Raw genomic sequence first — 14,596 nt, 5'->3', positions numbered from 1 at the left:
GAGACTCCACAGAACGCCGAGTCCACTAGAGAGACAAAGCGTACGCTTTCCCTCGGAATTCTCTCCCGCGGGTGAGTCAAAGTGAGACGAGGGGCAAACTTTCAAAGCACCTCCTGGCAGTTCATCTCCAGGACACCTGCTAACGCAGTGGTATCCCCAAGCAACCCCTGGAAACGTAACTGTGTATTACCAGAGCATGGCCTTTAATGGCTAACAGTACTTAGACTGGAAGCTGTCTGGGGCAGGGGCCACCTGTTTGTTCTGTGTTTGTACTGTGCCTAGTGCCCGGGGCTCCTGGTCCACAGCTGCGGTCCTACATGCTACCACAATACAAGCAAGGACCATATCCTTAAGGGGTTTAAATGGAAATAATGCTTCACATTTGTACAGTACCCTGCACCCTGCACCGAAGAGCTAATATTAGTTAATGGAACCTCATAACATCCCTAAGAGACAGGGAAAATGAGACACAGAGAGAGCTGAGGCGTCTCTCCGAGGTCACATGGTGGGTCACAGGACCCACTAGGACCCAAGAGTCCCAGTTCCCACTAACCACTGGGTCCTGCTGCCCCTCCACTACCTGTAGACAGCTCTGAGAGTCCTTCAGGGAACGTCTGACCCTTCCCCTGACAATATTATGCTCTTTTCTGTCAACACAGCCAATAAAACCCTCTCAGTAACAGGCGCGAGTGACCAGGCAGCCGGCTACCTTTCAAAATGCCATAAATCCAGTCGGGTTTAACTTGTATCTTTTAACCAGCCGAAGTGATGTGTTCACGTTCCAAACGACTCTCCTGCAAAACCACGTTCGAAAACCAGAGACCTGTGCAGGTACCAGCAGGGACAGCCCTGGCTCTAAAACAACCCAGGGGCTGTGGGCGAGAAGGTGATATCTCCGGCTGAAGCCCCTCTGGGAGCAATGAAACCCCCTCTCCCCTCACTCTGCTGAATCCCTTCGATGCAGGTCACTGAAGAGTCAGTCCAGCAATTCGCCCCAGGCAGGCGATGGGGCTCCTGGGGGAGCTCCTGCAATCTCCCAGGATTGGAGCCACTCTCGCCTATAGGTGCACAGCGCAGCCCAGGCCAGTAAAGCCACAGGGGTGAGTCTGGGACTGTTGGTTTTTTGGCTGCCCAACTAATCATCCCTAACCGCTGCTAGTAATTACACAACCTCTGCTGGCAGGGCCCGTGACCGACCCTGCTGGGAGCTGGGAGTCAGTTATTAGCAATGGTCACAACAGATAAAGGCAGATCCCAGCATTACTGCTGGGGGGGGGACCCTGCACCCCAGATAAACCCCAGCCCTGCACCACCCCAAATCACCAGCTCCCCCGCAGCGCAGCGGGCCGGAGCGCAACCTTGCAGCAATCACAAACAAAACGAATAAACATGATATGGGGGGGGGGAATACAGCCCCCCCCCCTCCCCCAGCGAGAGCCATTCAACGGGCAGCCGGGCGCGCTGACCCCCAGGGCGCCCCCTAAAACAACATCTGGACCATCCCCTAGTCTCCCCCGGACGTCACGCTCCAGATGTGCATCTCCCCCCCCCCCCCAAAAAAAAGCCTTCAGGAGCCTCCCCACACAGAACCCAGGCTCTGGTTCATCCAGATGCGCACGAACACCTGGCGCATCCTCCATCCCCCCCGCACATCTGGCCCCCCCGGGAACCCCTGGCTCCAGCTGCGCGGGGCCCGGCCGCAGACCCACCTCCTTCTTGACGGTGCGCAGGAGACGCTGCCGGGTCTCCGCCTCTGTGGGGGAAAGGGGGAGAAGCGCGTTAGTGCCCCCGGCGCAGCCCGGCCACGCCGCCCGGATCCCCCCGCCCGGGCGCCCCGTCCTACCCGCCGGAGCCGCGGCCATGGTCCTGCTCCTCCGCCGGGCGCCTGCGCCTCTGCCGCAGCCCGCGGGAGGGAGGGAGGCAGCGGCAGCCGGGCAGGGCAGGGCAACACCGCCCACTTCCAGGGACCGGCGGGCGGGGCTCCCCCCCAGCCCCTACAAACACCCATCGCCTCAGGTCCACCCACCCCGCGCCGCCCAGGCGCTGGCAGAGCCCGGCTCTGGGAGAGGAAGGGGCCGGGGGGAGCCCTGAGCACTTCGTCTGCTGGTGCCAAGCGCCCGGGGTTACCACCTGTGCCAGGCAAAAACCCAGCACCGCAACCCCCCCGGGATCTAGGGGGATACACAGAGCGAGGACTCGGAGAACATTTTCTTACTGCGGAAGTGGGGTCACTGCAGCATCCTTAGCTGGACACAGGAACTGTTCACGTTCCCTACCCCACTGTCCTGGGATAAGACGGCTAATCTTTCCACCCACCTTCAAAATACCTGGCAGATTCAATTATTTTTCTGGCAACTGGCAAATCCATAAACCAACCAGCCAGGCCAGTCAGATACCAGCCAACCCTATTAGCACGGTCCCCTGCACCTCATCACCCATCTGCACCAACCCCAGGAGGCCGAGTTCAGTGCGATTATCCCTAGGCTACACGGGGAACTGAGGCCCAGAAGCTAAGGCCCACATCCCTTGAAGGCAGATAGGCAGATGTCAAGGGGAGTTAGGGACTCAAATACCTTTAAGGATCTGGGCCTAAGTGACTTGCTCCGGGTCACACAGGGAGTCTGGGGCGGGGAATCAAATGGAGATTTCCTAAGTCATCCTAAGCACTGTCATTTAGTAAGGAGGGCAAACTTCATACAGATTTGGACCTCCAGCTACTCCATCTAGGACGGACACTTACATCCCCGCAGGACTGATTCAGCAAGCACAAAGCAGCTTCCAGGCTTGGGGCCCAGATTTGTAGAATCAATTCTCTGCTGCTCACCTGCCTTTAATAAGCGATAAACAGGGCCGGCTCTAGGCTTTTGGCCGCCCCAAGCAAAAAAATAAAATAATAAAAAAACCTCTCAGAGCGCAACTGCCAAAGCAAAAAAAAAAAAAAAAAGGTGGCCAGAATGCCGCCCCTGAAATTGTGCCGCCCCAAGAACGTGCTTGGTTTGCTGGTGCCTAGACTGGTCCTGGTGATAAATAGCAGCAGCAATATACCAGCTGCAGTCCGGTAACAGCAGGTCCAGCCCTTTCGTTCATTGCCACGACAGCTGATGCTAGTTCTCCAAAACGATCCAGTGGACACTAATAATCATCATCGGTTCAGCCGATAAACCCCTCACTAACCATTCTGTGACTCACACTTCGACTGTTCATGTTGTGTGCATGGCCATGTAAGTCACAGCGTGTCCATGAGCTTTATATAAGCACTCACAAATACGCTGGAGGCCTGACTCTTCTGCTCACTTACACCAGAGTAATGATTCACAACAGTGGAGTTATGTCAGAGATCAGTGAAATTAGGGCCAAGCTGGCTGTATTTAGCATGATGATCCAGGCTGCTGAATTATGGTGCCCCTGGTGGCTGCCCTCATCTTTCATGCAGAAGGGTTGTAACCTACAGAGATAATCCATTGGTCTGTCTTGATCCAATCGTCTTGGAAATTATGTGTGGGCCAGATCCTCATCAGACATAAAGTGGCATCACCCCCATTGACTCAGAGGAACTATGCCAATCTACATTAGCTAGCCCATTGCCTTTCCAGCATTGAGACAGTAAGGCTCAAGGAAGTGGTGATGACTTGGACAGGGTTAAACCGCTGAATCCCATAGATGTTTCAGAGAAATATCGTAAATACATAGAAACATCTCTGCCTCTGTCTCATTAACATATTCTCTGTGTTCTCTTTCCTCGTTTGTTCCTAAGGACATTTCCATAGAAACAGGTCCTTTGTTCCTTAGTAGTTCAGTTTCCAATAACTACAAACCATGTTAAAGATGAGGGCAGCTGCAATCAACTTCATCATATGCAAATAAGCTGCGGCCGTCTGGCTGCTGGCAGGTTGGTGATGCAACCCTCAGCTAGGCCTCAGTTTCTCTGATTGAAAAACGAGGTTAATGCTGCCAGCTTCCGAAGGGTGCAGTGAGGCATAGAATTAATTCGTGTTTGCAAAGCACATTGAGATGCTCAGATGATGCATCTGATATAAGTGCAAAGTGTTATTCCCTATTCATCTCATTCTCCTTGTGATCTTCATTTAGTGTACCCAATTCTGTCCATGCCAGGGCTAGGAATCCAGCCAGGGTTGAGAAGGCTGGCAGCAGCTCGCAACACCATCCAGGTAGCCACATATTCTCGCAGGTCCTGAGCAGGGTTCGCTGTTGCTATGCCAGCTGTAATCTATCTACTGGGGTTTATCTGGGATATTTATGCAACTTCCTCAATAATTCCCCATTGATAGCTGTGATCTTGGCATTCTCTCTGTTTGGAGAAACACTGCCAGTCCCTCAGACACGAGCTTAAAGCAAAGTCTCCTCCCTGAGATTGTGATCCCTGATAGCCATCTGCCAACTGCAATTCATCTGTGTCCTAACTAGCCGCATGTAAAATGAGGGGTCTTTTGATTCACAAAATATGCCCTGTCAGATAAAGAGCCATCTGCCACTCCTGTCTATTCTTTGACAGAATTTGGCTATAGAGAGAATGAAGAAAGCTTCTGAGAGCATACAATTATTTCCAATTGGAGGCATGTCAGATGAATGTTTGCATCGATAGGCCTTGCTTTCACTTTGCCTATACAGTAATGTACTTGCTTCTGTTCTGGATGGAACGTGTCAGATCAGTTGATACACACACTACATCAGGACCTTTATGGCTTGTGAGTGGGTGTCACTGCCCTCTGCCGGATGGAATATGTTAGACCTACTTCTGTGTACGGCAGAGTTCTCCCTCGCTTGAGGGCCACTCCTTTCATCACCAGGAACTGGCCTGTGTTTTCCATGCAGCCAAAGTCCATGAGTTTTATTCCTAGCATTCTGTGTATGTGCTTAGCTGATCACCATGCAGTGTACATATAGCAGGAAGCCACAGATCATTACAACCTCCCTCTACAAATCACTCCGTGGCAAGAATCCCAGGAGGATGTGGCTTTGCAAAGAGCAATTAACCAGAAACCAGGGACCCAAGATATATAATAGATCCTACTCTATAGTTTATATAATGCACAGGCCTGGAGAGGCTCTGTGTAACCTGTCCTTAGTTATTTAAAATTAATCCATTCCAGGAGACTATTTCCTGGCAAGTCACATGGCATATGCTGGCTTTTACTGTTCATTTATTGCTAGCTAAGGTCCAGCATAATAAAGAGACTATCCCAGGCATGTATCACAACGGTGTCATTATTCAGTACCTGCATAAGATACAGTTTGTGATGACTGATCAATTTATTTTAATGTAATAAACTAGTACCCAAATGTTGTTACATCCTCTTGAAGAACTTGAGAGCTCCCTTGCTGCAGTAGTTAACAACTGGACATACTTTCACTACATAAGAACATCCTCTCAATGCCCCCTATGATCCTAAATTTAATTATTCCAGGATCTTTCATTTTTATATTTTTAAACAAAAAACCAAGGACAGGAGACAAGACCTGGGGTCTTGGTCTTTTTCTGGGTATTTTTATAGGGACTACTCACTCTTAACATTGGGTACAAAAACAATTATCAGGCTGTAGGTGTCCCACTGATGGAGGTGGTTATCACCTAACTGTGACAATCAGCAGAGCTGTTTTAGGGTTTTCATGGGATATGTAAACTGCGGGAGATAGGACAAGGTTTTGAAGCTGGGAAGGCAAAAGTCGTAAAATCACTGAGTCAAATGCCGTTGAAGTCAATGGCAAAACTCCCATTATTAATTATTAGTTTATTATTTTTGTATTGGCTAATTACTGACATGCTCAGCACTGTGTAACTTACCAGTATAGGCAGACTTCACCCTACAGAGTTTACAGTCTACATTGATTTCAAAATGCACTGCAGGGCTTAACCCACTGCGTTTATTTCACCAGCTTGCTTGTTGTGGGATTCTGCGTCTTTCGCCCAATAAAATTCCTGTTACCTGATTGTGAAAAACCAGCAATTTACTCCTCCGTGTAGAGTGGATCTCTTATCACAAGATGGTGCCATTGTGTTTGGTTTAGTAGAGAAGCTTTCTGCTTTGTGTAAAATAATTGATATTGACTGAGCTGGACAGATTTAATAACTAATCCAGACAGTGTCCCCTTTCCTATTGGGGGGTTGTTGCATGAGCCATTGGCATAATGCTGGTGAGAAAAAGCAGATCTGGACTTGTTTTATCTGAACCCAAACTACCAGATACTCCATCAGGGAAGAAGCAGATGTCAGGAGAACTGACCTGATGGCACAAAGCCCCCTCACTATTGAAATATTCACTTTAAGGGGTGTTTATCATGCACCACCCCTTGCCCCCCGGCCACCTGAGATAATGGAACACTCCACTGCTGGCATCAGAATGCAGGATTGTCCACTAGAGCAGGACAAAATCTTTTCAACAAATTGGAAATTAGCCAAAAAATGCATTTTTCAGGGCACGGAACCGATGCAAATTCAGTTCGAATTCAGTGAATAGTTTCAGATGAAAAAAACTGACAAATAATCAGCAATGTCCAAATGAGCTGTTTCCTGTTCAAACAACCTTCCAGTTTCAAATCAACACTCAATTTTTTGTTTGTTTGTTTTACCCAAATGAAATTTTGGGTTTTTTTCATTTTACTGAGAAAAAAACAAACAAAAAATGGTTTGGGTTCAAAATTAACCAATTATATTCACTCAGGTCTATTACCAATCCTAAAGTTCAAAAATCATGAATCAGACCCCAGATAATCAAAACACGGCATCAGTTCTGCCCCACCCACCCTATCCTGTGGGAATACTGTCAGTTGCTCCCTCTTCCTCCTCTCAGCTCCTGAGGATGGGGGAGAGCTCCAACCTGCCTCTTGCAGGCAGCCCTGATTGGTTGCTCTTTCCCAGAAGGCGGGCTGATGGTTGAAATTTGGGGGAGGGCTGGAGATTCCCCTGTCATTAGGCGATTGGGCTCCTGCCCCAGCCAGAATCATATGACTGGCAAGGAAATTGCGAGAGCTGGCAGCACTGCTCACCTTGCAATAACCACAGTATTAAGGGGTTGCACTGATTTATTGATTTCTCCTCCTCCTGGTGGGCAGGGGGACAATGGAGCATGCTCAGGCCCCGGACTGTCGCTCCTGGTCCCTTCCCCACCCGAGGCTCAGCCTGCCCGGGACACCAGGCCTGTCCCACACACTGACCCGCTCACATGGCCCCATGACCAGGGTCCCGAGGCACCAGCACTAACGCGTCAGGCAGGAATGGCCACCGGGGGCTCACCCGGGGAAGGAGGGGCTTGTGAGTCCCACCCCTCCAGTGCCGCAGACAATAAAGGGGGGGCTTTGGGGGTGATCTGCCCCACACATCTTCAGGGGGCACATGTCCCATCATGCCCTGCACCCCACTGGCCATCAGTTCTGCCCCCAACATCTGCCCAGTCTCCACCTCAATTTGACCCCAGCCCTGCCTCTGCCTCCCCTGCAGCTCCAGGGGCTCTTCACAACCTCTCCTCCACCCCTTTCCCTATCGGATGTCCCAGGCGGGCAAGTGGGGAGAGCAGCCCATCAAAGGAGGATTTCCCCAGGCCCGGCTGAAATCTGCAAGGCAGCTGGAGCTGTTCTCACCATCACAGACCAGCCCCAACCCCAGCCCCAGCTGAAATCCCATCACTCACGAAAAATCATCAGAGCTGGCAACACCGTTATGGCCTGCGGCCTCAATAGGGCAGAGTTAAGGGTGTCTGTCCACCTTCGCTGTGCATTATGATGTGTCTAGGATTGCACCTAGAGGCCAAGCTCAGGGGCCCATTGTGCCAGGCGCTGTCCAAATACATGGAAATTGAGGGGGATTTGGGTGCTTGACTCCCTTGGAAAATGCCAGGCTACGTCCCCATTCAAGGGCCAAGGAACTGGCGATTCCTCAGCATGTAACATGTATTTGGCCTCTGTAGTGTCCACAAAGAGCTGACACTGACCTGTTTTATATGCTCTCATCGGATATCCACTGGAAGCTGCATGGAATTCACTTTGCTCCCTGGGGAGGAATGAGGAGACGGATTTGAGCCTGTAATAGCAGAAAATTAATGTAATTCAGTTCAAACCTGACCTGAAGAGAATTGAGATCATTCCCTTTGTGCCAAGGTAAATGTCCTTCTACATCAGCTTTAACAAACGAACACATAACACAGCCTAGGTCAGGTCTCCAGCTAGCCACCAGCCGGAGCCCATGGAGGCCAGCAAAACCCCATCGGTTCCCAGACAAAGGAAAGGACTCTGTGTTATACAAGCCTTGCAGAGCTCAAACACCACAGGGATCACAGCCAGCTCAGTGTTTCCTGACTGACCCTTTGGGGCAACTGTCCCAGTTCAGCAGGGCAAGACCTTGGCTGCCCCTCCCGTTCAAACATATGCTCTAACCTGCCATGGGCCTGGGTTGCTCTTAACGACCAGCTGCTAGTACTCTATGCAGTCATGCAGTGCTGACTCGGACGCGTATACACAGAGCTATTAGCTCTTGACTCCCATGGGAAATCTCCACTGCAGTAAAAGACCCGCTGCTGGCACGAGTCAGCTGCCTCGGGGGCTCGGGGTGCAGGGCTATAAAACTGCAGTGTAGATGATCAGGTTCAGGCTGGATCCCGGGCTCTGAGATCCCACAAGGGGAAGGTCCCAGAGCCTAGGCTGCAGCCCAAGCCTCAAGGTCCACATGTTATTTTATAGCCCTGCAGCCCGGTCCCTGGAAGCCTGAGCCGCTGACCTGGGCCAGCTGCAAGTGTTTTACTGCAGTGAAGATATACCCTCAGAGTTATGTATGTCGGCAGGCCCTGAGGTGCTGAACAGACAATTAAAATAGGTTAATGAACAGTAATAAAGCACCAACGCCCCATAAAACACCCACTACCGAAACTCCAATGAATACTAAGCAGCCAAGCTGATCGCCCAGAGCAGAAAAAGCCTATTTCCCCTGTGACCTGGGGACACGGCTGGGCAGACAGGAGTCAATGCTCCTCACAAATATCCAATCCCGAGGTTGAGAACATGTCAGGTTTCTTGGGCAGCCAACAGCTGGGCTGAGATGGAAATGTTGCCCCGAGATCCCTGTGCTGTGCTAATCTGGGATAACCCTCCTCCGCTCTTGGGATGATACGCTCAGTACCACGTTGTCTGCCGTGAGAGCCAACAGGGCTGGCTCAGCCACTGCCAGTGCAGGGAGTGGAAGGATAGCCATGTGGTTAAGGCATGGCCTTCGGCTCCACCAGACGCGCTCAGGGCAATCTTGGCCAGTCACCTCAGCTCTGTGGCTCAGTTTCCCCACCTGTAAGATGCCGATAAAGATACTGACCAGCCTCCCAAAGGGATGCGAGGTGCACTGCATCTGCCAGGGCATGAGAACCAGAAAGGGAACCTGGCCCTAAACCCAGCTGACACCGACAAGTCCAGTGCACTGTCTGAGCCGAGTGAGATTGTAAAAAGCGAGCAGGCAGCACGAGTGATGTGGAGTCGATCTAACTGGAAGAGTTGTTTCAGCGTTAGCCATCAAAGTGTTTATTATTAGAGACGTATTACAGCCATGTGCCATTTCAGGGGCTACATGCAGGTCAAATCCAGCAGTGCTTTCTCAGCCAAGACAATGAGGACTCCAGGAAGTGGCCGGTATTTGGCAGCATCCCTATAATAGGCTCACACAGAGGGAAACAGAGGACTCCCCTTTAAGCAGGCAATTCGAAAACGTATGCATCTTTGGACGTTCTGGAGCAAAGCAGTGGTCATTTCCGAAGTCAAACAGCAGGGTATTTTATACTCTCTGCAATCTAATCTAACCTGTCTAGTCTTGCTGCATGTCTAAAGAGCCTATCACCAGAGCAGTGCCATTTCCTCTTTTTTTTTTTTTTTTTTAATTTATTGGAGATATCCCATCTCCTAGAACTGGAAGGGACCTTGAAGGTCATTGAGTCCAGCCCCCTGCCTTCACTGGCAGGACCAAGTACTGATTTTGCCCCAGATCCCTAAGTGGCCCCCTCAAGGATTGAACTCACAACCTTGGGTTTAGCAGGCCAATGCTCAAACCACCAAGCTATCCCTCCTCCCCCCTTCTTGCTACAGGGTTTTTCCTAACAATGGAGTCATTTGGTGAGACGCCCCAGGCTTATGGTCAGCTCTTAAGTAGAGTGTAGCTCCCAGCAAGACACCTAGCTGAAGTGGCCAGATTTTAAGACACCTCCCAGCAGCTCCCATGAGGAGCCTGAGAGCTCAGTTCTTTTGAAAACCCCACCCCGGCTGCTGAACATGATCTATGTGATACCTCTGAAGAATTCTCAGCCCTTCCCCAGTGCTTTTCACGCCCAGCGTTCTTTGCAAGCGCTGCCTAGTTGGACTCTGTGGAGAGAACATGTTACAAAGACGGATCCAACGGGGACGATGCTGGTTTGGTTTCGATATATCAAGTTAACACTAATATTTACAACATGGCAAGCTTTGGAGCGACTTAAATGTGCAGCCTGTTACAATAAGATAAAGCGCCAGCAGGGTGGAAGCCGCAGGAGTAGAAAGATCATGATTTCTTGTAAATTAAGCATGAGGTTTTTTTACAACGTATTGTTGTTTCTGAAATCTCCAGTCTTGTCAATCTCTCTGCCTCACTCCAGGCAAATTAACATTGGACAGGCAGCTTTGAGACATATACTAACGTTAGGCAACAATGACCTGTCCCTTCCCATCATTCCCTGGGGAAGGATTTATTTCCCAGGAGAACTTTTGTATTTGGGTGAAGTTTCAAAGCAAACCTGCACTGTACCCTTTCATGCACCTTTTATAGAGCCTTTAAGAAAATCGTCGCTTACTACAATTGCTTAGGGCCTTCCGCACTCCAGGAGGCCAGTGGGGATTTTACCTGAGTAAGGAGTGCAGAGCCAGGCCTCTGGTTTATCTACCCCATCTCACCTGACGCTAGAAGTAATGAGTTGAACTCCCATCAGCCTCCACCGTTGGTTTCACTTTTCCCCTGCCCCCAAGCCAAGTGCTTCACCGACGCAAATTTGCATCCCCATGGAAATCAGAGTATGCTGACTGTTCATCTTTACTAGGCTCTCAGCGTCTATCAGGAAGTGATCACTGTGTGGCGTTTAGATTTACATTTTGCCTAATGACCATTGAGCGCCTGTACCAGAACAAGCAAATGGGGATGGTGTCTCAGTGCCACAGCTGTAACTGGTTGCATGCTATTGCCACCGGTGCTGATAGATAAATGCCTGGTGCATGCATTTACCTGGGTATTTGTCATGGACTGACACTGAATGCAGTTAAAGCCACTTCAAAAATGCTACCTTAGTGACTGAAAGATGTGACTACACCATCCGCAAGAACCTTCACCAGACCCCAGATACATAGCAGTGAGCCTCTCCCCCACGCTAATAACACAGCACGCTCTCAGCGTGAGCAAGAAGGGCTGTATCTCCAGACACAGTGTAACAAATCACTGGCTGCATATAGACAGACTTCATGGTCATCTGCTGGACTGCAGCAGCAGGACCATCCGCTTCCAGACTCAGATCTTCACCCCGGGGATGAAAGGAGACGCTCCGCTAGCTGTAGCCAGCATTGAGACTTTTATCCTGTTTTCAGACATCCAGGAACTGGAGGGCAACATAGTCACAAATACCTAAGCAAATCTCTTTCTAACGAGCAACACCCACACCCCTACCAGTAGCTTTTCAGCTCCAGGCCTTGACTCCATTACAAGCCTCGCTTCCTTCCTCTGTTTGTCTAACTTCTTTCTATATAGATGGAAGTTGTTCCTCTCTCTCCTTTCAGGGGGTTGTTGGTTAAAATAAATGCAAACAAAATATCTCTATAAATCCACGTGGCAAACTCACAGCATCTTGCCATTGGTCTTTTCTTTCCAGCGCCCACAGAAATTGACGAGTTGATGACCGGGGTGTTCTGTGTGAGATGTGATTGGCTCTAATTTTCTGGAGGCTGGGGAGCTTAAATGAGAGCAAGTTGCTTTGTTCTTAATGTGATTATGTTGCATCGCTGGGTATCAAGCTAAGTAAATTAAACTGCCCTTTGCTGTCTGTGCAGCTTAAACTAAATTGCCCAAAGTTGGTGTAACCCAGCAATTCACTGCTCAACGGCTCAGTGCATGGGTGAGCAGGTGGGAAGAGTGATCTGCTAAGCAAAGGCATGCAGAGGGCTCTGTCTAGTGCAACACAGTGCCATTGGAGGTTGTACTTTGTGGCCTTGAGAGAGACCCATCTCCAGCCCACTCAGCTAGGACAGAGTCATTGCAATGCAAGGCCTTTCAGGCTGGTGTATGGTGGGAAGAGAGTAAGGGGGTGAATGGGGATGCCAGAGGGCTCTAAAATGTAGCCACTGGGCCAGATCCTCCACTGGTGTAAATCAGGGTAACTTCATAGAAGTAGCTAATCTAGACAGATAGACACCAGTGGAGGATCTGGCCCATATTATTAGAAATGGACCCAAACATACTCCAGCTTCGGGGAGACTTTAAATCTAAAATGACTTTTGCTCAGAGTCAGGGAAATAACAATAAAGAACAAAAGTGAAGTCTCCAGGAGGGAGCACTGTGTGTTTCTGACTGTAACAGGCTGCAATGACTCAGAGCGTAACGTGGCTGCCGTCCCTGCACAGGGAGTGAGCTTTTAGAAATGTTTAGGCGCATACAAAAAGCAAAGACCTCACAATGTCATAGCAACAGACACTGCTGCCAAAACATCAGCTCTGAACACCCCACAAACTTTGGGAAAGGATCCAGATGTTCATCTTCTGTCGAGGGCTAGCCCATTTGTATCCCCCGAGCCTATCCTGTGAAATTCTTCTAAAGGAATGTCAGACAATGGAGGAGAAACCTCGGGGTTACATTTGGCACAATAGCGCCGTTTTACCCTATGTAACAAACCTGTTTAGCAGGTCATTGGTCTGCATGTGTTGATGTTGGACTCCTCTCCTCACATGGAGCCGCCCACGCGGGACACAGGACATGGGCTCACTGTGCTATCACAGCACACAAGGCACTTACACAGTGACAGAATGAACTACAGCCAGGGGAAAGCTCTGCTTTCCAGTAAGGCCAGCGGAGTCCAACACCGAGAGCTGAGGACGGGAGGTGAGCTCTGGAGAGCAGAGCATGCATCCTGAACACCAGTAATCAGAGCCATTCATTGAGATATTCCCCCTGCAGCGTCTGACCCAGACTCAATGAACAAGAAGCGAAATATTGATCTGATGCTCTGTTCAAATTTGCCTCCTCTGGTACCTACAATTAGTTTGCCAAATTGCTGTTTCTAAAGATTTTGGATTTCAAAGCTCCCCCATCATTGATTTGACAGTGGCGGCCTGGGTCCAGTTCCGGAGAACATGGGGTCGTGTAACTGGACTGGAGCTGCGTAGCTCCTGGGCAATTGCAGAGCAGCATGGGTGACTGATCCAATGTTCAGAGAGAAAGTCAGGAACCTGAGATGTCGGTGAGTTGAGCTCTACAAATTTTGTTGCTTATTTGACAGAAAGATCCCCAGGGTGGAATCTGTCAAAGATGACAGGCTGGTGGAATAGAAGCCTGGAAATCAAACTGACAGCGAACGTCTTGGGGAAAGGTAGATTGTTCATCCTCAGATCGGGTTCCACAGGAGTAGCGGTACAATGAGCTCTTGTGAGTTTTTAAATGGGATCTATCAGGTTACAAATCATACAAAACTAAGATATGTCCCTGTGTAACTAAGAGCCGCTTCAAAAGGAAGGAAAGTCAGGAACTGCTCACCATTGGTGCTCAAGATTTAATTTTTACTCCACACTTAGCTTGGTCAGTGAAAATAGGCCAATAGGTTCACTTTTGTGTCCAGTCAGTTTCACTTTCAGGTGCCAGACCCTGCTATCAGGTTTGGTTCGCAGCCATTTCAGGAGAATTGAATCCAGACACCAAATCATTCCCTATTTTAAAAATTCTGGAAAACATTTTAATATAGGTTGAAAACACACAAACACATTTAACCATGCTATCAGCTCTCTTTGTTCTGTCACTTACGCCTCTGAGATGGTCCTCAGACTGATGGGATTAAATATTGCTCTCCCAACAGACACTCTATGAACAGATCCAAGTGGTGAAATGGTCTTCTCACCTGGATTTCTAAGGAAAGATGCAAACCCCCCATTCAGTTCAGCAGTTTTCAGCCCTGCTTGTCCGAGGCAACAGCAGCACCCAGAAAACGAAGCATAGATTTTTCATCAGTTTGCTCCAACTGCACTCACCCCTGTTCTGTATTCACACAGGGTGAAATTGACTGCTGTGCAAAGTGGGAGCACAAGGCCTAGTCACCACTGACGCCCTGCTTCAGCTGTATTGCTGTCATCGCATCCAACTTACAGAAGAAATTCTTGCCAACTAACTGTAGGTCAAGTGGGGAGTGCACAGGGGAGGGATGTGGACAGATGCAGGACAGAGAGAGGCACTATGCGGGTTAAATAGAAAAGGGATTATACCCAGCTCTTGGGTCTCTCTTACAGAGATTGGAGATTTCGGCTCAGTTCAGCTCTCACGGGAGTGAATGAAAAGTGAATGTCCATTCGCTTCCATGGGAGCTGGCTGAGGCCCTTACGGAGCGTCTGTGAC

General features: G+C 49.6%; 1 protein-coding gene across 3 annotated transcripts in view; it reads right to left on the bottom strand.

Moving 5' to 3' along the window:
- The window catches only part of SGSM1 (small G protein signaling modulator 1), an 81,787-nt gene extending 79,903 nt beyond the window's left edge, over positions 1 to 1,884 (bottom strand). For all 3 annotated transcript variants that reach the window (XM_054006517.1, XM_054006519.1, XM_054006520.1), the window contains exons 1-2: positions 1,844 to 1,884; positions 1,710 to 1,753 (exon numbers count right to left, since the gene is read on the bottom strand). In XM_054006517.1, the coding sequence (XP_053862492.1) occupies positions 1,710 to 1,753; positions 1,844 to 1,862 (63 nt within the window). In that variant the 5' untranslated portion in view covers positions 1,863 to 1,884. The remainder of the gene's footprint in view (positions 1 to 1,709; positions 1,754 to 1,843) is intronic.
- Between the last annotated feature and the right edge of the window lie 12,712 nt (positions 1,885 to 14,596).

This window comes from Malaclemys terrapin, chromosome 16, assembly GCF_027887155.1.
Source record: "Malaclemys terrapin pileata isolate rMalTer1 chromosome 16, rMalTer1.hap1, whole genome shotgun sequence".
Lineage (NCBI taxonomy): Eukaryota > Metazoa > Chordata > Testudines > Emydidae > Malaclemys > Malaclemys terrapin.
The sequence above is the reverse complement of the archived record's forward strand: the minus strand, read 5'-3'. Positions and strand labels throughout refer to the sequence as shown.